Raw genomic sequence first — 24,457 nt, 5'->3', positions numbered from 1 at the left:
CCATACTCACTCCTATTTCTGTGATTTTGTTCATACTGTCCCTCCTGCTTGTAATACCTTGTGTTTCAACCCCAACATCATTCAAAGAATTTATATCCTTCCAATATCAACCAAGCCCCACCTCATTCTCGAACCATCTCTGAACATTCCTTCTTACTTAACATCATTCTCTCTCATTTTCAAATCCAGTTGCCCTTGAAACCGATACCCCATGATTGATCATTGAGTTATTCTCGAATTGTTTCATAGGTCTTAGTGTTGTCTCAGAAACGAAATCGCAAACTCAAGGGTTAGGGACACATGATCTAGCCTTTCTGTAGGCTTGACACCCTAAAATAGTACTAGCATATAGTAGTTGCTCAATAGTGTCACTGCTGCTTGGCTGACACATGTAAGTATTTTCTGTCCCTTTCCCACCTCTGAACTGTTTGGAGAGATTAACTCTTTCCTAACTTAATGGACAGCCGCACATTTAACATCTGGAGGCACCTGAGGCTGCAGCATATCCACTCTGCTTTGTGCATTAAATTTACAATAAAGTCAAAGACAGATGGTTAAAAAGAAAGCCAAATCGTCTCTGATACTATTAAACCTTCTAGTTTGAGGGCTCAAATTTTTTTAATCCCTGTGGGCTTTATATTCTATAGACGAAGTCATAGAACTGGCCTGAAAAGCAATTTTGTGAAATAATTTACCAAAGCGGAGGGGAAGACATCATTATAGCCCTCCTTCTGAGGTTTGCAAGTAATAAGCACGCTCTCCTCTCTTCGAGCCCAGAAGAGCTGCGTGGGCTTGATAAAGAGCCGAGTTTGGCCCAACAGCAGCTCTAAAGAGATGTCTGTAAATATTGCAGAAAAGAACCATCAGAAAGTTGGTGGGTGTTACTGATGAGTGGCTGTGGATGCTTTTGTTGGCAAACAGGCAGCAGACGGCTGTCTCTCCTCCGTGGATGACTAGCCTGCTGTAGGGACCTATAAGTCCTTTGTTTTCCCACGACTGTGCTAACCAATATGGCTTCTTTTAAAGCAGTGGTGCTCGGAGAAACAGTGTCCCCGGTTTCTCTCATGTATACATGTTATTAAACTTGGTATTATTTTCTCCTGCTAAAAAAAAAAAAAAAATAAAGCAGTGGTGCTCAACTAGGGGAGATTTTGCCTCCAGGGGACATTTGACAATGTCTGGAGACATTTTTTATTGTCATATCTGGCGGTGGAGGGTGCTGCTGGCATCTAGTGGGGAGATGCTAGAGATGATGCTAAACATCCTACAGTGCACAGGGCAGCCCCACTGCCCACTCAACAAAGGATTATTCAACCAAAATGCCAATCATGCCCAAGTCATCTTAAAGTAATAAAATAAATAAATCTTGTTTTAGTATAGCTTGTTCATTCATGCATTCATTCAACAAATATTTATTGTTAAACACAGAAAATACCCAAGCAGTCATATTTTGGTGTCTTGGTGGATTCTTTAATTCACTCATGTAATACATGTTTATTGAGCATCTCTCCATGCCAGGCACTGGGGTCTTAAACAGCATAGTCAAGGTCTTTCCTCATCTAGAGTTTACATTCTAGTGGACAGCAGACAAGAGTCTAAACAGGTCAACAAATCAATGAACAAGATAACTGCAACCAGTGATAAATACAACAGAGACTAACAAACAGAGTAAAGGAAGAGAGAATGACCCAGGCGGAGGCGGCTGTGTGGGATGCTACTTTTGGGAGAGGGGTTTGGGAAGGCCTCCCAGTATAGGCCCCATTGGAGGTGAGACACGAATGATAAGAAGGAAGCAGCTCAGGGCCGGCCCGGTGGCGCAAGCGGTTAAGTGCGCGCACTCCACTGCGGCCGGGGTTAGCCGGTTCGGATCCTGGGCGCGCACCGACGCACTGCTTGGCAAGCCATGCTGTGGCGGTGTCCCATATAAAGTGGAGGAAGATGGGCACGGATGTTAGCCCGGGGCCAGTCTTCCTCAGCAAAAAGAAGAGGATTGGCAGATGTTAGCACAGGGCTGATCTCCTCACAAAAAAAAAAAAAAAAAAAAAAAAAAAAAAAAAGAAGGAAGCAGCTCTGTGAAAATCTGGAGAAGGAGTGTTCAAAATAAAGGAAGCAACAGGTTCAAAAGCCCAAGACAGGAAAGGCTTGGGTGGGTTCAAGGACCAGAGACATACACAGCGCTGAAGCTTAGATGGAGGAGGTTAGGTGGAGAGCATGAGGTTGATGAGAGGGGCAGGAGTTAAGACCGGGCAGGGCTGTACAGGCCTGTAAAAGGAATTCAGACTGTATTTCGGGTGCAGCAGGAAGCCATGGGAAGATTTTAAGCAGGAAGACATGATCTGAGTTAGGTATTGATAAGTCCACATGGGCAGCTGAGCAGAGTATGCCTGTAGCGGGGCGAGATGGAAGTGAGGAGCTTGTCGGGAGGCTCCTTACAGGAGGAGTCCAGCTTAGGCTACAGTGTCACCAGTGGAGGTGGAAGGAAGTGGGTGAATTTGGGAAGCATTTTGGAATAAAATCTCTGGAGTTGCTTGCCTGTGATCCATTACTCAGGCAACCACAGCTGCCAGCCTGGGCTTTCCCATCTCTAGTCAGAGCGGGTCCTGAGAACCTTTGCTCTGCATCCTCAGTCGACTCAGTCCTTGAGCCAATCCTCACATCGCTCCAGCATGCATGGAGCTCCACCTTCCCCTAGCTGCCTTACATCTGTCAGCTGTGCCGGGGCCCTCGCTAACGAGAGCTGAGCTTAATTCAGTGCCCTCTTCCTATTTCTTAGTTGGATGGAGATCTTCTTTGAATATCAGGCTTCTGAAGTTGGAGCCTGGGACACTGTCTAGCAATTTCTGCTTCTTCCCTGGTGGATAATACCCTCGGGACCACGATTGTGGCACCTCCTGACCCCGACCTTTTAGCAGCCTCCCATGGGGCTTAGAGTAGAATCCAGATTTCCATCTGGCCCCTGCTGACCTATTCAGGCTCTCCTTGCACCAACCCCTCCTTCACTCACAACAGTCCAGGGAGACTGGCCATATATTCTAATCCACCAAGATTTTTTCCTCATCCCTTTGCTTTTGAGGATCTCTCTGCTTTGCATGCTCTTCTTCCCGTTTTTTGCCTCTTTAATGTCCCAGCTCAAAGGACACCTAACCTTCCTTCTCCAAAGTCACTCTACAGCATGCATTCTCAATGGGAGCAATACCATCCCTGAAGGGGTGAAAATTGGCTCTTGGAGAATGAAAAAATATTACTGTTTTAATGTATAAAGCACAAATCTACATAGAAGACATAGATAAACAGACGATAGGTAAGTAGACAAATATAGATAGATAGATGGTATACCTACGGTACTAAGTTTCATAGGGTGAGTTGATTAGGAAAAAAAAATCTAAAAAGTCTCCTTATAAGGGTAATAATGAAAAAGAGGTTTAAAAACACTGCTCTGTGCGAACTGTCTCCCCCCTCCACTTAATTGCCAACATACACCCTAATTGAACTTCTTCCAACAACTTATTACAATTGGTGAATACTCGGCTTATTTTTGTTCACTCCAGTATTTTCTGCCACTCCCCACCCCTCTGAATGTAAGCTCCATGAAACCCAGGGATCTTGGCCATCTGTTCACCTCTGTATCCCCAGCATCTGCACAGTGCACAAAGTAGGTATTCAATACCTATCTGGTGATTCAATTACCATCGTGACCAAGGAATGATTTCAAGTACTAGAATAAGGAACCACTGGGCCAATTGGATCTCTCTTGGATTTCTACCTTTGTTTAAATGTTGCCAGATTGATTGGGTTCCTTTGGAGCACTGAGTTTAAGGATAAGCCTCCTTCTTTGCCAAGTTAATCTAATCTTTGGTCAAGTTAATCTCTTATCCCTGGTCTTGACTACTCCCAGTTTTCTCTCCTCACTGACCACTGAGAACCCAGTAACCATGTAATCTGGCCATACTCTATTGCACTGAGATACCATAGTGAATACTACATGAATGCCTGAATCATTAAATTAAAAACATTTTCAAAAAAGTAGAATGATAGGCTAACCATCTTGGAAATTACACAGCAGAAGGAACACACAATTATCTGATTGGATTTAGCAATAGACTGAATCACAGCAAGCACCTGCAATAGAAAGAAGACTGGCAGGAAGCAAACCAAAAGGTTAACAACGCTGCCTATCTCTGGAATGTGGAATTGCAGTTCATTTTCTCCTTATGCTTTTGGTTAATTTAGGAGTTTCTTACAATAAACATGTATTTCTTTTATCATAAGAGACAAGGGTTTTGGTGGTTGGAATTTTTAAGACCATTCATGATACTGCAGTATCAGAGAGGCATGGATAGTCACACTCCTGGTCCGTGGATCCAGGACTAGTCATATCTGATTACACAGTGACCCCCACAAAGCTTTTTTGGGGATATCTGTGCTTAGGGAAGCTATTGGACTTTGGTGAATCTAGTCCATTAGGCAAATAGCACCAGCTTTCATACCAGGAGGACACCCACAGAACTCCATGTTTGTTAGATTTTTCAAATGTGTTCGCAACTACCAAAAATACAAAAAAGTATTTGTAGTATAAGGCACTCACCCACGCAAAAGGCAAAAAACAAACAAAAAAAACCCACATTCCCACATATTTAAAAATATTCCTCAGGGGCTTCACGACTCCCCGAAGCCAAGGCTATGACACCCTGACTTAGGAAGATTTCTTAATGAAATTCCTCTTGAAACCTAGGCCATATCTCTTCATTTTCTCCTCACAGGTAGCTACCATGACTGGCTTCCCAAATGTCCAAAAATTCTCTTGTCTTGAAGGATTTTCTAGACCCTGCCTCCTCCAAGCACATCTCACCTGAAGGGAAACAGCCAGTTCAGCCTTCAGTATCCTTAAAGGTTGCATTAGGGGTTCTTAATTTTTTCATGATCAAGGAATGCTTTCAAATACTAGAACTTTTGGCTGATCAATTAATGAAAAGACTCTGCCCGACACTAGATCCAACAATTCATCAATAATTACAATGCCCATGATGACAACGTCTCGCAGGGGCCCCAAGCATCCAGGCTTAGCACACAAATCATTTCAGCTCTGAGCCATTGTCTGCCCTGACCTTGATCTCTTATATACCCACAAAGTGACAATATAGATGTCACTGCAACAATGTACACACTCTCTTGTAACCAAGGTGAATCATACACATCCATTAAAATTTAGTGGCCTACCTGGAAAGGGTTCATGGCTCAAATGGTTAGGTGAGGCACGTGATTTGAGAACTACTTAGGAACTTAAAGTATTTCTTACACCCAAAGCACTATACTATGTGACAATGACTTTAGGACCCTCTTTTACACAAACAAATCTGGAGAAAAATCATTTAGTAAAAGATTGTGTCTGGCTGCCCAAACCTACCTGGGCCAAAAAGAAGAGATTATTTGCTAGGGAAAAACAGCATTCCTACCTCCTCCAGGGCCCACAGGGAGTCCACCACGGGCTTGATCTTCTTCTGGGTGTAGAGGCTGATGAGTTTGTCCACCACTCCTCGAATGAGGCCTGCGCGGCCCTGTTTGAAGAGCAGATTTAAAAGGGAAAACCCAGCGATGACTTTGTTCTCTTCATACAGCTTGATGGGGTTCACTTTCTCCACCTGCCACCACTGGAAAGAGAGAAGGTGCCGGGTTACAGGGACTCAATGCCAGGCTGCGTTCACAGCTTTGAAGGAGAGAACGGGCTGCTGGTGGGCGGATTCCAGCTGGCTAAGAGGCAGCTCTTGCTGGTATATTTTTTAAACATCTATTTGTTAAGCACTGCTGCAAGTGCACAGTGGTGCTTATGAGAAGAGCTCAGGACCTACGTGGGACAGAAAACCCTTTACAAGAACAACCACTGGCCACATATAACGGGAACATTAAGGCGTATGGTTGGGATCATCAGCTGCCAAGTTGAATCCTGGCTCTACAACTTGCTCCCTGTTATTCTCTGCTTCATTTTTCTCAGCTACACACAGTGTCAGGATACTGCCTCTGCAGTATCCTGCAGAGGATTTAGTGTAAAACACTTGGCTCTGGGAATGGTAGTGATGGGGCTGGTGATGGGAATGGGGTGGCAGAGAAGTTTACAAAGTGCGGTGGGGACCCAGTGGGGGTGATGACTCTGACTGCAGAGCAGCCTTCTCAGGGGGGATTAATGACAAATCTAAACCTGGAGAGGTGGGTAGGAATCCATCAGATAAAGATGAGGAAGGGAGCACAATATAGAAAAAAGGAACAGCACGATGGAGCAATGAAGCCACAGTATTGGGAATAAGTCAGTAGTTCTCAACTGGGGGCTGATTGACCCCCCAGGGGACATTTGGTAATGTTTGGGGATCTTTTTTGCTGTCATGATTGGAGGAGGGATAATCTACTGGCCTCTAGTGGGTAGAAGCCAAGGATGCTGCTAAACATCCTACGTGCACAGGACAGCTCCTCGCAACAAAGAATTATCCCGCCCAAAATGTCCCTAGGGCTAAAGTCATAGGTGGGATACACACAACTGGTAGATATGGCTGTCTCTTCTCCGGTCTCTCACCTCTCCACATCAGACACAAAAATAAATAAATAATACATCAACAAACTACAGAAATGGTTATCAAACTGCTTTTTTTCTGATGAATTGTGTTTCCTTTGGGGCTGGTTAGAATTTAGAAATTCAAAGTTCCAGTTTCTAGAGGGTTCTAAGAGGTGAAATGGTTAAAATCAGTTTTCTTTAGAAAGCAAAGAGGAATGTGATGGGCACTTATGAACATTTGTAATATTCATGTCATTGGTATGCTTGTTTACATCCTGCCTCTTTCCAGGATTGAGGAGGCTCACAAAAGTAAAAGATCTTGATGTTTTTTTCAAGAGGGAAAATCAATTGTCGGGAAACTAAGTGTGAGAAAGGTCAAAAACATGGATGAAAGTCACACGCAAAATTCTTCACCAAAAGTACATTCCCTGAGGGTCTGGGGGCCAACTCTGGGAGAGCCATGTATTTGGCCACGGGCTGCTTGCCATAAAAGCAAGGGTAGAGAAATGATTAATAACTTGATTCATAGTGTATCTGCAATGCCTCAATAAATATTCGTGAAATGAATTGACCCTACAATTGCTGCACAGTTCTGGTTAAGTGAGTTCTAGAGCCAGATGCCTGGTTTTGAATGCCCATTCTAAGACTTACTAGCTGTGCAACTTCAGGCAAGTCACTTAACCTCTCTGTGCGCAATTTCCCTACAGTACCACATGGGGTCATTGTGAGAAGTAAATATATTAATACACATTTACAGTGTATAATTAAGTGCTTAGCTCAGTGTCTGACATGTAGTAGGTGCTCTATAAATATAAACTATTTTTATCATCATCTTAAGTTGGAAGGGATGGTTTTGATTAGTGAATAAGAGCTCTGAATTTGAAGTCAGACCGCTCTCTCAATGTTAACTTCACCTGTTATCATCATTGTCCTGGTCACATGTGTTATGTGAGCACAAGGTCTGCAGGAGTTTTAAGGTGGAACATAATTAAGATAGCTGAGTGAGAAATTCCTGTATGATTCCAAATATGCCTTTAATTTCTAAGCCTTTCTTCAGTATAGAAGAAAATTCCTTTCTAGAATCTTCTAGAACAAAGTCATTGTTCCACTCTTTGGCATGTCCTATCTTTGATTTGCTTTTAACTGACCAACTCATATTGGACTAGGCCTCTGAAAGGGAACAGTCTTCACTCTTGACCTCCAACTATGAAGCACTCTGGTAATTGGCACCCCTGTTTTGGGCAGAAGAATCTCAGCCTCCAGCCTGGCTTTGTTTTAATGAGTGCCTTCATCGAACCTGCGCATGCCGCAATTATTTCATTAACACTGTTGTGATTGTGCATGTAGGGGAGAAAGGGAAAACACTTCTTACAATTGTATGTAATTTGGGACCAATTTGGTTACCCACAGCAGGCTGTCAGCATCCCGTTAATTACAGCCACAGCAACAAAGCAGCTGTGAGTGGCACCAAGCCCATCCTCAGGGCACATGCTCCAGACAGCATCCTTCCTCAGACTCCATTCTTGCTCCCTGGTAGATTCTGCAGTTGCAGTGATCCTTGACCTGAACTTTAGAGTTCAAATGCAAAGAGAGGCCCTTTAATTCTAAATTCACAGGGTAAGGAGTACGAATCATTCCAGAATGAGGGTATGTGTGGAGGTGAAGCCTTTGGCAGCCAGTGTTGGCCCTTACAGGGCATATGAATATACAAATACCCCATAGTGCCACACTTAGAATGAATTCTGAACCCCTTTCCACAGCTTTCCCTGACCACCCTATTCCAAATGCCTCCACTCATCCTGCTCTTTACTATTTAACATCCTGTTTTTATCCCTTTGGGAGGTTTTATGACCACTTACAATCATGTCATTAATATGTTTTACTTATTTCAGTTTGCTTCCCTCATTAGAATGTAAGAGTCACAGGGGCCTAAAATGCACCTCTCTCATTCACTCTGATACCCCGGTGCCTGGCACAGCGCCACAAACAGTAAGTGTTCGAAGATGCTTGCAAAGCGAGTGAATCAACTGATGCTGTACTAGCTGCTTAGGAGGCTGCGACAGAAGATAAGGGCAAGCTCTTATGAGAAGCAGCACCCCCCCGTTGTGTGTGTGTGGGGGCGGGGGGATAAAATTGAAGTTCAAGCCCAAATTAGTTTAATTCTAGCAAGTGTAGCTCTAGGTGGGAATGTAGATCTGAGTAGGTTCACAGCGAGGTGATTACCCAAGTATGTGGCTTCCCAATTGCAGACAAAGTAACCAGTGTATTCAGAGCATGATTATCTAAGCTAGTACTTCACAAACTTGCCTGCGTCTAAAAATCACCCCAGGGGCTTGCTGAAATTGTAGGATCCCATTTGTACCTCCAACTCAGTAGAATGGGGATACAGAGATATCTCAAGTACCCCCAGAGACCTGGTCAGAAAGTGGCCAAACGGAAAGGTTGGTCTCTCCAGAAAGCAAATAAAATGCACTAACACTAAGTTTATTTTTGACCAATGATTAAAAACACCAACACTTAAGCAATCTCTGTTGAAATCAAAGTAAAGCTTTCTTGAGTTTCTCTGACACTCCCACCTCTCTGCTTCATTTAGACAAAAGCAGCTCAAGTCACAGTCCTGCCCATGTGTAGTGAGCAGGGCGAGAATGCAGGCTTTACTGAAAATGAATGATGCAGATGAAGGATGAACAAGATTTGGGTTATTAGGTCAATGTCCTTTGATGGAAGAGCTGACAACATGCAAAGCGCTGCACCACCATAGTACATTAGACGTGCACGGATACTTACTGATTTTGCAAAGCTAAAGAAGCTCTTGGTCTCTCCAGTCACCATGTTGGACGAACCTGCAAAGGGAAGATTCTCAAATCAAGGTATTGCTGATGAAAATCAACATTTCTTGCTACACATGGAAGAATGGCAGTTGTTTGGTCCAGAACTGGTAAGAGCTTGAAAATAAATTTAATTCAGCCTTGGAAAAATGAAGGAAATGGAGGGAATGGGTGGTGTCAAGTTGACTTAATTGTAACTAAGTATCACTGGATCAAAGAGGAAGTAACATTTTTCAAGGTGACCGTTTCATTACTTTGGAAAATTGGGCATGTGACAAAAATGTGATTTAAGCCAAAAAAAGGAATAAAATGATGAGTTGTTGAAAAGTCTTGTTGGTCCTGTTCTTCAAGACTAAGAAATGAACTCCTATATGAATCTACTTTATGGTTTGAATTTGATTCCTCAGCAAGTGAGGGGTTTGGGGCTCTGACCTGGGCTGGGTATTTAAGTGGTGGGGAGAGGTGGCGCTGAGCTAGAATTTAGATGGATGGAAAAAATGGGTGCAGGGAGCAGAAGAGGGTGAAAACAGGTTTAGAAGCCAGCTCCAAAGAGGTCCAGGCAGAAAGGCGAAAACCACTTGAGACAAACGGTATAAGAAACTGAGCTTTGCTGATTGGAACAAGCACTATTCAGAGGGAAGATGGGAGGTGGAGTTGGGAAAGATGCCCTAAGAGCCTCTTACAGAGAGAAAAGACCCCTTAGTAGAGTTTTGGGGGTGGGGATGAGAGAGCTCTTCACATATTGGTGCCTTTTCAGTGACTATTCTGCCTTGTCCCCAAAGATTTGGGAATAAGTCCTTCCCACAGAACTACCATTTAATGAAAAAACAATGTAGATTTTAAACTTAATTATTTGGCCTGGGTAAACTGGTAGCCAGTTAGTTCATCACTGCTTCTGCTTTTATGGAGTGACTACCATCAGGCATCACGGTATTAGACTTCGATTACTTAGCAAGCAAGTAATCAATGTAATCAACTAGATACTTGTGAGATGTTCAAGTTGTATTCCGTCAAAATGACATCATGGAACTGGGGCAAAAATAGAACTGGTAAATAAGGATGAACAAATCTTCCATCTACATTTGACTCACATGTTAGTCATATCCGATATCCCTACATTGTGCATTGATACTCAGAGCTTCTCTTACCAACAGTGATAATTAAAAAATTATATGTCCACCTCCAAAAACTTTCAAATATGTGGTCACTATCGAAAAAACTCTGGTGGCTGATATCTATCATACCGATGACAACAGAAAGATGCTTGAATATTTATCCTTCTCAAATATCTCTTTTATAAGCTTCTCAGCTAATAGCAGGGAAATGAGTTTTTTCCCCTGAGTTATACAAAGCTAAGACTCAATTTTCTACTGTACCTACAGGGAACAGAGGTGTCAAAAATCTCAAACATCGGATAACCCCAATATCATTTGGCTTTGGAATGTGACATCCAGCTTCAGATATGCTTTCTTGACTTTGTGGAGACTAACGTTTAAATTAGTTTGCATGCCTAGGACAGAAGAGAATAAGAGGGAGAGGAGGCTCTGGGGTCTCTTTCTGCTGGAGAAAACCTGTTCTCAGATGTCTTTCATAAATCCCCCCAAACCCAGGAGCATATAGGTGGACGCAGAAGCAGACACGTGCTCCATCCATGAGTTGCTCCAGGGCATCTGTCTAGAGTGGGACACACAGGAGCAGTTTAGAGGAAGGAGAGTCTGTGCTTTGCAACTTCACCTCCAGTAGTGAAGAACCTCCGTTAAAACCCCCATATCCTAGCCACTCCTCCCCATCTACTGTGGCTCCATTCCTTCATTTTTTCAACTTCCTTTGAAGCCATTAATATTTCCCACCTGTGTCACCTTCTGTGGGTCAAGTCCCATCTCAGTGACCACATTGGCTTGGCTTTCTTTATCGCTTTTAGAATGAGAAGTATTCATGGGAGTAATAGGGCAGTAGGCACATATGTTACTTTTATAATTGAAAACAACAATGGCAACAGCAATATTATAGAGAACGTTAAAAAATTAACCCCCTCAATCTCATTACCCCAACATATCATTTTTCATTTTCATTTCATTTTTCAGAGCCTTTCTCTGTAAGCACACATGCAGTGCTCCCTGTCGCTGACCACGTCCCCCACTTCTGTTTAGCACTCACCATATAAAATGTAGGTCCCCAGTGGTTTCAGAAGGCTGAGACCTTTTCCAGTGTTGTCCCCACAGAGGCAATCCAAAACAATGTCCACTCCTTCAGCAGAGATTCTAAATGGTGAGAAGACAAAGTAAAATGCTGTAATCTGTCAGGGGCCACACTGTTGATCCCTTTCCCTTCCTGTGTCATATTGTTTTTTCCCAGAATCAGAAACAGCGAGTGCTCTAGGAGTAGCAATAAATAGGGCAGAAGCCCAGGAGGTGGATTTATCCTCCTGGGTCTAACTATAAGAATTTCACAAAGCTGGAGGCAGCTAAGAATCTGGCTGGTGGCTGATATCGGGAACCAGCTATGGTCAGGAGAATGAGCATGGACGTCACCGTCAGTCTGAGTTTGTATCTGGCCACCTCACTCACCTTCTCTACACCTTAGCTTTCTCCATTGTAAAGTGGAGCTAGCACGTTTCTTTGTGCTAAGAATGAAACAGAGTGACAAATGAAGTGCTTGGCCCACTGCCAGCCACATAACAGTCACTCCATAAGTCAGTCAGGCAACAATTCATGTTTGTGGAGCTTGGGTTAGGTGCCAGGCTCTGTCCGAGGTGCTGGAGATAGAGCGGTGAACAAAACCAACACGTTCCCTGTCTTCATGGGGCTTCCGGTCTAGCAGGGGTGGCTTTACTCCCTCCCCACCTCCCTCTTCAGCGAAACTATAACGGCACATTGATTTAACTTGCAAACTTCTATTCGTCCAATCTCCATGTTCAATCTGAAATGTGGTCTTAGAGGAAGAGGGTTAAATAGAGAGGATCTTCCTACAGCAATGGAAGGTTCCAGAGTAGAGAGAATACACTTTGTATGCTATTAGGCAGTACTCTATTAGGAAGAAGATCCCTTCTTCCACTCATTTGTTTATACATTTGTTGATTTAGTCACTCACGCATTTAGGAAACATCCACTGGGATTCCACTGTTAGAAGATATTATGTAGTAGAGGGCTGTAGAACAGGAAGGCTCTAGAGATTGTAGGGGAGATATTCATGCCCACAGAGTTCTCAATTGTGGCTAGTGCTCAGACAAGAATGGCATTTCCTCAGATTTGTGAATTTGCAGGATCATCTTGTTTCAGCACCTTGCTCAGTTTTTCTACCCCCACCTCCTCCCTCAGCGAAGTTCAGGCACTGCAGTGCATGTCAACAGCTCTGTCCATAGTGTCACTAACTAGGAAACTGCATGTGCATCTCCTGGGTTCAGACACTAAGTCAACTGCCCCATGCCCCTGATGGCTGAGTCTTGATGTGAATATGCCCTTCAAAAGCCGTCAAGTCAAGTCCAAAATCCAGCCCATTACAAAGGCTCTTCCAAAATGATCAGCTTAGCTTTCCGCCTAATAGAGCGCTTATCTGCACGAATGTGTCCGTTCAAGTCCTACCTGTAAAATCAGGGAATTAGGCCAGTGGATCTCAAACCTGAGTATCAGAATCTCCTGGAAAGCTCATTAAGACACAGACAGCAGTTTGCTGTCCCTCCCACTCTCCTCCTAGCTTCTGATTCAGTTGGTCTGAGGTGGGGCCCACAGATGCGCATTTCTAACAAGTTCCCAGATGTTGCTGCTGCTGATTCCAGCTTCACACTTTGAGAACCACTGGTCTAAGCCAGTTACTCAGGAGCCAAGCTAGCATTTTTTTATTAGCAATTAATTTGGTCATTAAATATTTAGTACTGGCACTGCCCTAGGCACTAGGGGATATAGAGGTGAGCCCAAAGAGACTTAATTTCTGCCCTTTTGGAGCTTACATTGGGCAGACATTAACCAATAATTACACAAATAAAAATTAAATTGAAATTGAATGGGGTCTAGCGCCACAAAGATACTATGAGACTGTTTAAATCAAGGGTTTGCCCAATCAGGGCTGACAGAGAAGCATCCCTGGGGAAGTGATGAGTGGAGGGTGAAGGAGTTAGCTAGGTAAAGAGTGGTGGGAACAGTGTTCCAGGCAGAGGGAACAGCATGTGCAAAAGCCCTATGGTGAGACGAGCCTGGTGAGCAGGAAGACTGGGAAGCAGCCAGTAGGGCCGCAGCAGAGAAAATGACAGCGAGCTTGCTGCGAGGTGAGGCTGGAGAGGCAGGCGGGAGTTAAAGCACACAGACTACTGGTGAGGTCTAGGCTGGTGCCTCACCCCTGGTGACCAGGTCTCCACCTTGCATCCTGGGCTGGGTATCTATGCTCCTGTCTTCCTCACTTCTTCCAGGTTTATTTTCTGCCAAGTTTGCTCACTCCTGTGGAAGTGAGATCCTGCTCTGCTTCTACTAGATGTCCTCCTGGGTCATCAAGTCCTCCCTGTGAACTTCATTTCCCAAGACCTCCCTCCTTGCCTGTGGAATGCCCACCTGTGCTCAGGAGGAGCCTCCCACATGCTAAGCTGTGCACACCTTCCAGGGCACCCCTGATGGACTTGCCCAGCCCCCACTCCTCCCTTCTTGCCTGATGCTCCTTGCATCTATTTGCTACTTGTGGGTCCACATTCTCTCTTACAACCTGCCAATCACACCTCCTCGTATTAGCTGTCCCACCTGGGCCTGTTGCTCTATCCTCTGGGCTCTGGTTCTGCAGAAATGCAGGGCAGGCCCATATCAAGGGGTGACCTATAGGCTCTTGCCCACTTCTCTATCCTCAATGCTCAAGGCATCCTGACCTTTAGGCTATTCCTAGAACTTTCATACCTCAGGGCCTTTGCATGTGCTGTGACCTCTGCCTGAACAGCCTTTCCCTAGCTCTTCTTAGAGCTGGCTCCTTCTCATCCTTCAGGTCTCACTTGCTTGTGACCTCCCCAGAGAAGCTGTAACTAACTACGCCACCTGATGTGGCAGCCCCACTCTCTATTTTAGCCCCCTTTAAGCTTTAGTGTCTATACTAGAGACACTTTTTAGTATGTATCATGGGCTGTAATTATTCTACTTGTTTACTTATTTACTGAGTGTCGCCTACCAAAGTATAAGCCCCAGCAGACAGGGACCATGTTTGTGCTGCTTATTGCTCTGTTCTCAGCCCTTCTCATCCTGCTGGACATAGCGGTGATTCTCAACAAATATTGGTCGATCGCATGAATGAATGATTAAATGAATGTATGAGTGAATGAATGAAAGAGAATGAAGAAAACTTTTTAAGCCTGGTATTCCAGATCTCTACATATGTGCTTCCTTCAAAGGGAACTCACATTTTCTGAGTTTTACTATATCCCAGGCATTTCATAATTAATCTTCACAACAAGTCTATGAGGCAGGCATTTTAACTCCACTTTTTTTTGTGTGTGTGAGGAAGACCAGTCCTGAACTAACATCCACGCTAACCCTCCTCTTTTTGCTGAGGAAGACCGGCTCTGAGCTAACATCTGTTGCCAATCCTCCTCCTTTTTTTCCCCCCCCCAAAACCCCAGTAGATAGTTGTGTGTCATAGTTGCACATCCTTCTAGTTGCTGTATGTGGGACACAGCCTCAGCATGGCTGGAGAAGCGGTGCGTTGGTGCGCACCTGGGGTCCGAACCCGGGCCGCCAGTAGCAGAGCGCATGCACTTAACCGGTAAGCCACGGGGCCGGCCCTTAACTCCACTTTTTTGATGAAGAAATGGAGGCTCTCAGACGCAGCGTCTTGCCCACACTTATGTAACTAGTACACCTGGAATTCAAGCCTTGGTCTGGCTTAATTTCAAAGCTGATAGCCTTTCCACCACTCTGAATTTAAGGCTCAGTAAATGTTCAAACCAATATAATTATGGAAGCTCTGCTTTTTGCAAGCAGCTCTGGGAAGCAGTTAATTTAATGTAGTCTTTGAACAATTCAGGCTTGAATTTTGTCTTTTAAAATAAATATACATATATCCAGAGTTAGACCATGTTATTCCAAATAGATAGGCCAAGAAGTTTCTATGTTCAAGCTGCTTTTTTTATCCTAGATTATAGGAGAGGCCCCAGGTCAGGGTCCTACACATTTGCCCTAAATTTCCAGCCACTGGGTAACCATTCACGGAATGCTTGCTTCATGCTGGACACCATGTGTGCTGAGCTGGGAAAACACAGATGAAGGCTCCAGTTCATCCCTGCCATCTGGGAGTTCGTGGGCTGCTAAGGAGACAGACTATAAATGGGCCACCCAAACACAGAGTCATCACGGTTCCAACAGTGATGCACGGGGCTGTGGAAGATGACCCTCTGTTGAGTGCTGATGGATGAGCAGGAATTGGTCAGGTGACAAAGGGAAGGCATTGTGCAGAGAACAGTGCGACAGCTTGACCTGGGCAATCAGCACAGAGCAGGCCCAAGGAGGCTTTGGGACCCAAGCAGGGTAATGAGAGGCTCTGGCCACTGTCTGCTTCCAGAAGGACCCAAGACTGACTGCTATAACTGACAGCTAACATGGGGGTAGTGGGCAGGTGCAGGGGTGGCATAAGGGCAGCATAGTGCTGGGCTTAGGAATATGAATTTCATCTCAGGGTCAAGCGTTTAGTTCTGCTACTTACTTGCTGTGTGACCTCAGGTGAGTTACTTAGCCTCTCCGTGCCTCAGTTTCTCCAACTGTGGAAGGGGATGATAGTAATAACACCTGCCCCAGGCTTCTTTGTAAAGCTTGGATGAGCTGATGCATGAGGGGCACAGGGCCCAGCTCATGGTAAGCTCTGGGTCCATGGTAGCTTTATTGCCATTTTTCAGAGTGGCCCAACTTAAAGAGAGGTCTTTTGGTTTGAGAAAAGAGCATGAAAAGAAAGGCTGTGCAGGAGCTGGCCCGGTGGCTTAGCAGTTAAGTGCATGCGCTCCACTACTGGCGGCCTGGGTTCGGATCCCGGGCGCGCACCGATGCACCGCTTCTCCGGCCATGCTGAGGCCGCGTCCCACATACAGCAACTAGAAGGATGTGCAACTATGACATACAACTATCTACTGGGGCTTTGGGGAAGAAAAAATGGAGGAGGATGGGCAATGGATGTTAGCTCAGAGCCAGTCTTCCTCAGCAAAAAAACAGGAGGATTAGCACGGATGTTAGCTCGGGGCTGATCTCCCTCACAAAAAAAAAAAAAGAAAGACTGTGCAAAGCCTCAACCACCCAACCATCAACCCAAGCAACCTCCAGGGTGGGTGGAGCCATCAGCCCAGAAACCACTACAGCCGAGGCTGGATGCCCTTGACCTCCTAGGAGAACATGTCCCACATTCAAGAGCACCTACTATGTGCCAGGCACAGTCCTGAGCACTTCCTAAGTCTTGTCTCATTGACGCCTCTTGCCAACCCTGTGACTGGGGGCATCATTATCCCCATTTGATGGATGAGGAAACTGAGGCTCAGTGGGTTCAGGTGACTTACCCCAGGGCCCCCTGCAGGGAATAGGGGGACTCTGGTTTGATCCGTCACATCTAGAAACCAGGTGAGGGCCTCAGAGGCAGAGTCGGGTTTTATAGGGTGAGCTGTGGCCAGCCCCAGGGTGACCATCATTGTCACTTCCAGGCCATGCAGGCTCCCAGCAGGGGCCGAGCAAAGCTGGGGGCTGCCCCACCGGGCTTCACTTCACGCTGGAAGGAGACGCTGCAGGGCTCCTGCATATTCAGACTGCCTGCTCCTCCCTACACCTCCCTCGGCATTTCTGAAGCTGAATCAGTAACACAGGGTTTGCACATGTGCAGGGGTCAAATTAGCCACAAATTCACTCCCCCTGTGGTCACTGAGTCCTTTTGAAGGTCAGTGGTGGATTGAGGGTGAAGGATGAGGGTGAGATGGATATTGAGGAAGAGAAGTTGGGTAGAGGCAGATGTCACTCCCTGGGCCCTGGGGGTGAGGATGCTTTCGCCATTTCTGTCAAATGTTTAAGCAGACATTGCTCCTTTTTTTGTGAGGAAGATTAGCCCTGAGCTAACACCTGTGCCCATACTCCTCTATTTTGTATGTGGAACACCTGTCACAGCATGGCTTCATAAGCCGTGCTTGAGTCTGTGCTTGGGATCAGAACCTGCCAACTCCGGGCCGCCGAAACGGAGTGCGTGAACTTAACCGCTATGCCACAGGGCCGGCCCTGACATTGCTCCTTTTGAGGCTAGAAATGTTCCTTGGGTAAGAGTTTCAAAACTGAAAAGTGCCCATCCCTCATTCAATCATTACAAGCCCAACCAACGGATCAGACTGAAGGGGACTCAGTGGATTTATTTAAACTGCTCCAGGCCCCACAAGGAGCCCTGGCACAGGTCCTCCCTCGGTCATGCTCACACTGCAAAGCACCTTAGCAGCTCCTTTTAATGGAATAATCATGAAAATCATAAGCAGAGCTAGAGAGCTCATCAGAGACACAGGACCCATCCTCATTTTTCAGTTCCCCCAGTTTCTGGGGGTTTCCGCCTTGCCTGCATATGTGGGATCATAATTACATAAAATTACATAATTACAGAGAGGGTGAGGGCACAGGGCCAAATGCAACGGTTCCTAAGTCTGCTTTCTCCTGCTGTCATAAATCTCTGCAGATTTAAAAAGCAAACACAAATAGTCCCAGCTCCAAGATTCTCTGGGCCAAATTCAGCAGCAAGATATTTTGGAATTGCTGATGCAAGGCTCCTGTGGCTGTCTTTCCTCGGACCCCTTGCCCCTCTATTGTGAATATCGCCTCTTTGCTTTCTACCCACATAGATCAATGAGGAATTTCTCTTGAGTGGTGGTAGGTCTGGTAGAACCATTACTGGGAGAGAAATCCTTCGACTTTGCCAAGAAATTAATTCCCATTTATTTTAACTTTCATTTCCAGTTGGATCCTGGGTCTTCACTCAGGTCTTCTCTTTCTGAATTCCCTTTTCTCTGAGAACTCGTCTTTGCCATAGCCTTAACCTTCACCTCCAAGCTCGTGAGGAGGGATGAGGCTATTTCATAGTGCCTGGTACACAGTAGGCTTCTTACATGTGAGTTGAGCACCGTGTCTGATGCATAGAGGGCTGAGCACAGTTCCTGACACACAGTAGGCTTCTCAGAGGGCTGAGCACAGAACCCAGTGCACAATAGGCTATTCAAAGGGTGCTGAGCACAGTGCCTGGCACATAGTAGCCTTCTTAGTAAACGTGTACTACTAATGGCTCCCACATGTGCTTAGCAATGCCATCTCTAGGAATCCTTTCTTGATCACTTTCTCTCTGTTCTCTCTAGGTGATTAGATTTTTCATTAATTTCCACTAAGTCGCAGTTTCTTTACCTGTAAAATGAGGCATTTTCACTGATTCAAGGCTTCTAACTCTTCTACTTGGTTTCAAGCATAGCCATCTCTCTCCTCCCAAACAGAGAAGGGTAACTGACGTCAAGGTTAGGTCTACACTATAAATACTTTCCCCTCTTCCCTTTGCACTGCCTGGCTCAAGACTGAGAAGGTGTTCAAAAGCAGCTTACCGATTGACTGGCTTATAAAAGAGTTTTCATCTCAAGAAATTTTATGCTACTATTTTTTTCTAGTTTACCACACGCAAAATCGCATCATAAACAGTATCCGTGATCAAATAATAAAGAGAAATCACTCTCCATTCCACTCCTATTGCATGTTAGCGGTTGGATTTTTTCCCCTTTCCTTTCAGTCTTTATGTGCCAAGAATTTATACAAAGCTGTGATCACAGTGTAGCTGGAATTTGGCATTCAGCTTTTTTCACTCAATATGCTACCATGGGTATTTTTTTCATTTTTGTGACAGAATCTTCACAATTATCATTTTTTTAGGGGCTGCATAATACTCAAGAGTGTGGGCATAGCATAATCTACCAAGCGGTTTCCCTTCTGTTGATAACAGAGGCTGGTTCTGAGTTTTCCCCTATCACAGACAATGCTATAATTCACCCAGTTGGCATATGCTGAGCACACAATGAAGCAGAAGTCGTGCTTCGCTCTGCAACAGGCAATGTGTACCTGTTGCTTTTATCTTCTTTTGAATTATTTCCTGACGGCAGGATTAGTAGGACAGAGGGCGTAAAAATATCTGCAGCTTCCCAGTCGTTTTTAGTCTAATCTCAGGGTCTTTACTTAGAAAGGACTGTCGAAGTCACATTTGAAAGAAGGTGGTGGTGAGGCAGGTCCTAGAAGCTGTAAGCTTCTGCTCTTCTGACATCAGTAGAAATCGTTGATTCAGGGGCCAAAGGCAGCAGGTAAGGACAGTGAAGGGATGAGGGGATGAGGGATGGGGCAGCTACATGGGAAATGGGGAAGGCAGGAGCTCCCTGGTTACAGACTGTCACTGGTTCAGAACAGCTGCCACCTCCTGACCCGCTTCTCCCACTGCTTCCCACATCCTACTCCCTCCAGCTGTAGTGCTCTCCTTTCCAATTCTCAAATGTACCAAGCCTTTCCAGACCCGGCAGCTCAGCACATGCCATTCCCCTTGGTCAGATGCACTTCCTTTAGCCAAATTCTCATCCTTCAATTCTCAGCCCAAATCTCACTCTTTGATGGACAATGTGTCCGATTTTCCTGTCTGCCTATGTTCACTAGCACCTTGCATTTTTCCACCAGAGCACATATCAAAAGTGTAAATGAATCAATGATTAAAATACATTTTTTGGGCCAGCCCAGTGGCGCAAGCAGTTAAGTGTGCGCGCTCCGCTGCGGAGGCCCAGGGTTCGCTGGTTCGGATCCCAGGAGCGTACCAACGCACTGCTTGGCAAGCCATGCTGTGGCGGCGTCCCATATAAAGTGGAGGAAGATGGGCACGGATGTTAGCCCAGGGCCAGTCTTCCTCAGCAAAAAAAGAGGAGGATTGGCAGATGTTAGCACAGGACTGATCTCCTCACCAAAAAAAACAAAACAAAAAATAAAATAAAATAAAATATATTTTTGTCCCCTCTTCCCCAACTAGACTCAAAGCTCCCTGAAGACAGTGACTCACAAGGTGGTTTTTGCGGGATCTCGCACCGTTGCACAGTACCTGGCCCATCACAGACACTCGACATTTATTAAGCAGGCTGGTGCATGGAAAAAGGGAAGGATGCTTGCCAAAATACCACTAAGAGGTGGAAAGAAAAGATTGCTGAAGGGACAATGGTAGGTCATTTTCCAGACAACAGCTGGAGAGATGCAAGTTAAAAGAGGGAAGAACCACCTATGGGTTATGAAAGTTATCCTGGACGTCTTCACAATAGGCCTGCAACTCGAGCCATCCGAGAAACAGGCGGTGAACTTCTACTAGCCAGCTTTAAAGCTCTCTTCTCACGTCCCACTGGAAATATTGGGACAATCTTAAATTATATGCGAATCTCTGCATTCAAAATTTAAAAACAAATCTGAAAATTTAGACCATCGGAAGACTCTCCTTTCCAAGAAATTTCTCAAGTTTCACCTAATCTGATCTAAATCTATCAACTCATGTAACCAGAGCTCCCATCTTCTAGTCCTTCAATTTTCCATCTTAATCTGTGATTTGGAGAAAATTGGTTTTTTATTACAATGCTAGCTGGACAACTCAATTCCTTTACATCTTACGATTTAGTGCTGGGAAATGAAAATATGGAAACAATGGCTCTGGGACATCTCTGAGGCCCCTCAGGAGCTGTGATGGAATGTGTGTGAGAATCAGCCTTGAGCCCTGAGCAGCAGCAGAGGTGGGACACACAAATCATCTGAAAGCATGGTGGCAGCTGGGTTTTCCATCTGATTCCCTGCATTGATATGCACATGGCCGTGATCAACAGCTTCAGGGTCACAGGTGGAAAATGGAGCAGGTTACAAACCAGTGTCCCCCACGGTGACTGCAGCAGCCAGCAGACTGATCTCCCTGCCTCCAGCTTCCCCCTCCCATTCATTCTCTGCACACCACCAGTGACTGGTCAAAACCCAAATCCAATCGTGTCACCACTTTGGGCCTTCGGTGGCTCTCAGTCACACCCAGGTGGAGTACACGTTTCCTTGGGCTGTTACTTGAATGAATGGGAAATACAATTCTCTGTGTTCAGGCAGTGTTATAGCAGCTAGCAGTTAGTTTTGCAAGTCATAAATGAGCTTTGCAAGTTACTTAACTGCTCTGTGCCTTGGTTTTATCCTCTGCGAAAAGGCGATAATAATAGAGTTGTTGAGAGGACTAAATAAGCTAATACATGTGAAGTATTCAGCACAGAGCTAGTAACACTAAGCCCCCAGTACACGTTTACTCTTATTACTATTATTGTTATTATTATCAGCCCTCCTCTAGATGAAGGCTACTGCTCTTGAAGAGAGGGAACAGCAAACAGCTTACCTTTTCACTTCTTGCACATAGTCTGCGTTTCTGTCAAACAGGTGGGTCACGGAGTCTTTGATTGCTTCATGCTTGAAAGTAGAAGCTGTTCCAAAGACAGTCACATTGGGGATAGTGGAGCACAGCTGAGCCACAGCTTGGCCCTGGAGGTGAAATAAAATAGACAAGTCACTCAGGAGAGCTGCCATCCAACAACCAGTCTTGCCGGGTGCAGAGCAGGACTTCCCGACCTTGCCACTGCTGACCTGTCTTAGGCTGGATTAGTCTTTGTCGTAGGGGGCTGAACTGAGCTCTCTAAGATGTTTAGCAGCATCCCTGGCCTCCACCTAGTAGGTGTCAGTAGCACCCCCCCAGTTGTGACAATCAAAATGTCTCCAGACATTTCAAAATGTCCCCTGGGGGATAAAATCTCCCCGGGTTGAGAACCACTGGCGTAGAGGAAAGTCAATGTGAGCCAGCAAAACCCCAGCATCGAGACTCAACAACTGTTATTTAACCACACTGAGCTTCAGGTTCCTCATCTATAAATTAGCAATAATGATACCTCCTCCCTAGGGATCTGGGGGATGTCTTAGTTTGGACTCCTAGAAGTAGACCCTGAGGCAAGAATTCAAGCGTCAGGACGATATCTGGAACATGGTCGCAGGAAATAGCAGAGTATCAAGACAGAACTAGAAGGCAGCCAATAAAAGGAGTGTTGTCAAGCCCATATTCACCATGGGCAGCTGGAACTCAGGCCCTCTGAGGAACAGTGAGCAAGCACAGAACACACAACAGAGTTATCCCAGCCAAGTGGTGAGGAAGCTGGAGTATTTATCCACTAAATTTCCATCTGATGTTGGCTGAGGATTGCTTCTGCACTAGTAACTCCTGTGCATGTCTGGCTTGTCCTCATGGGCCAAGCATGCTCCCAACAGCTGGACAGAAGCCCTAAGGAAGCAACCTTCAGCATGTTGAGTTGAGTGTTGAGAGGATATGGTACGGCTGACAGCAACTACTATAGTGGGTCTTAAATGAGGTGATATGTAACCCAGGTCAAGCACCTAGCACAAGACATGACACTTAATAGGTACTCAATAAATCTTAAGCACCCTTTAGTGGCTTTTTATATCTAGAACTGAGGTGTCCAGGCATATAAAGAAAAGGCGAACACACAAGGTTTAAATATTAAATGATCTAGGAGAAATCACAAATGCAGATAGGAATGGGTGACTTTACCATATCCTTTTTCAGTATGGTTGGAAATTTAAATCATTGGACACAATACTGTGATCGTGTACATTCAGAAACCTTCCAGTAAAACCCAACTTGCTGATGTTTAAGATGCATTCTAAAACCAAGTACTGTTTCTTTCCTGTGTTCCACCTGCCATCTGGAGGAGGCAGAAATTATTAAGGAGAGAAATTATTCTACCAAAGTCACCTGTGATATAAAGTCCTGCCTATCACTTTGTGTACATGGCTTCGTGTTGGTGGACTAAATCAGGTTGGCAGGTCAATTTGTGGAAAGGTTATTCTTCCCAACATTCGCAATTAAAGGCAACATTGAGAGGATCATAGAATGTCAGAGTTGGAAGATCATCCAATTACCCCCTCCCCATCATTGTTTTATAGAAAAGGGAATGCGGACTCAGAAAGGTCACAGTGACCCAGTTCTTCAGAGGCAGATCTGAGATTCAAAGCAAGGTCTCCAGACTTCCACTTATTGCCTTTTCTATTATGCTATGCTGTCGACTTATTTTGACATTTTAAGCTAGGCAGACCTTTTGCTGCCTAAAATAGACACGTTACTGACACGCTCACTTGGAGGTCAACATTTCAGAACATGGGCGTGTACCTAAGACTCAGGCAGGCTATCGTTCTCTGTTCTAAGAATAGCTTTGATATTTGCTTAACTTTTTTATCCCCTGATTTTAGAGAACAAAGAGGGGACTATCCTTCCTAGTGAGTGCAAATATCAGCCGCCAATGCAACAACCTCGAAAATTCGACAGGGCTTGAACTAACATTGTTAGTGCTGGGATGGGAGATTAGAACTAGTTCCAATATCCATGTGGTCTCTCCTGCCTTCTGCAAATGTGACATTTATCCACTCAACTATTTTTCAAATTCCTATCATGTACTAGTCACACTGTGCTATGGACGCTGGCATGTCAGAAATGATGGACACCCCGTAATCTCTATCTCAAGGCCCAAGCCCCCCACTGACTCCCAGACCTGGGTATCAAACTATCATTTTGGCATCTGTCGCCACCTGGCTATCCAAAACCAACACATCAGATTCAACTGATCTGAAATATAACTCATGGCTATCTCCAAAGGAGTGACTCCTTGTATTAGTTTGCTAGGGCTGTTGTGACAAAGTACCACAAATGTGGTGGCTTATAAAACAGAAACTTATTGTTTCACAGTTCTGGAGGCTAGAAGTCTGAAATCACAGTGTTGGCAGGGTTAGTTCCTTCTGAGGGCTATGAGGGAAGGATCTAGTCTAGGCCTCTCTCCTGGGCTTGTAGACAGCCATCTTCTCCTTGTGTCTTCACATGGTCTTCCCTCTATGTGTGTCTGTGTCCATATTTCCCCTTCTTATAAGGACACCAGTCGTATTGGATTAGAGCCCACCCTAACGATCTCATTTTAACTTGATTACCTCTGTAGAGACCCTACCTCCAAATAAAGGCTCATTCTGGGATACTGGGGGTTAGGACTTCA

The 24,457-nt window shown here is 45.1% G+C and overlaps 1 protein-coding gene across 1 annotated transcript in view; it reads right to left on the bottom strand.

Moving 5' to 3' along the window:
- VAT1L (vesicle amine transport 1 like) overlaps window positions 1-24,457 on the bottom strand; it is a 145,149-nt gene that overhangs the window by 62,218 nt on the left and 58,474 nt on the right. Inside the window, exons 4-7 of the mRNA XM_058528329.1 lie at window positions 21,751-21,893; window positions 11,527-11,630; window positions 9,329-9,384; window positions 5,454-5,648 (exon numbers count right to left, since the gene is read on the bottom strand). Of these exons, the coding sequence (XP_058384312.1) occupies window positions 5,454-5,648; window positions 9,329-9,384; window positions 11,527-11,630; window positions 21,751-21,893 (498 nt within the window). The remainder of the gene's footprint in view (window positions 1-5,453; window positions 5,649-9,328; window positions 9,385-11,526; window positions 11,631-21,750; window positions 21,894-24,457) is intronic.

Source organism: Diceros bicornis, chromosome 32, assembly GCF_020826845.1.
Source record: "Diceros bicornis minor isolate mBicDic1 chromosome 32, mDicBic1.mat.cur, whole genome shotgun sequence".
NCBI classification, from domain to species: domain Eukaryota; kingdom Metazoa; phylum Chordata; class Mammalia; order Perissodactyla; family Rhinocerotidae; genus Diceros; species Diceros bicornis.
This window is presented reverse-complemented; position numbering and strand designations above follow the sequence as displayed.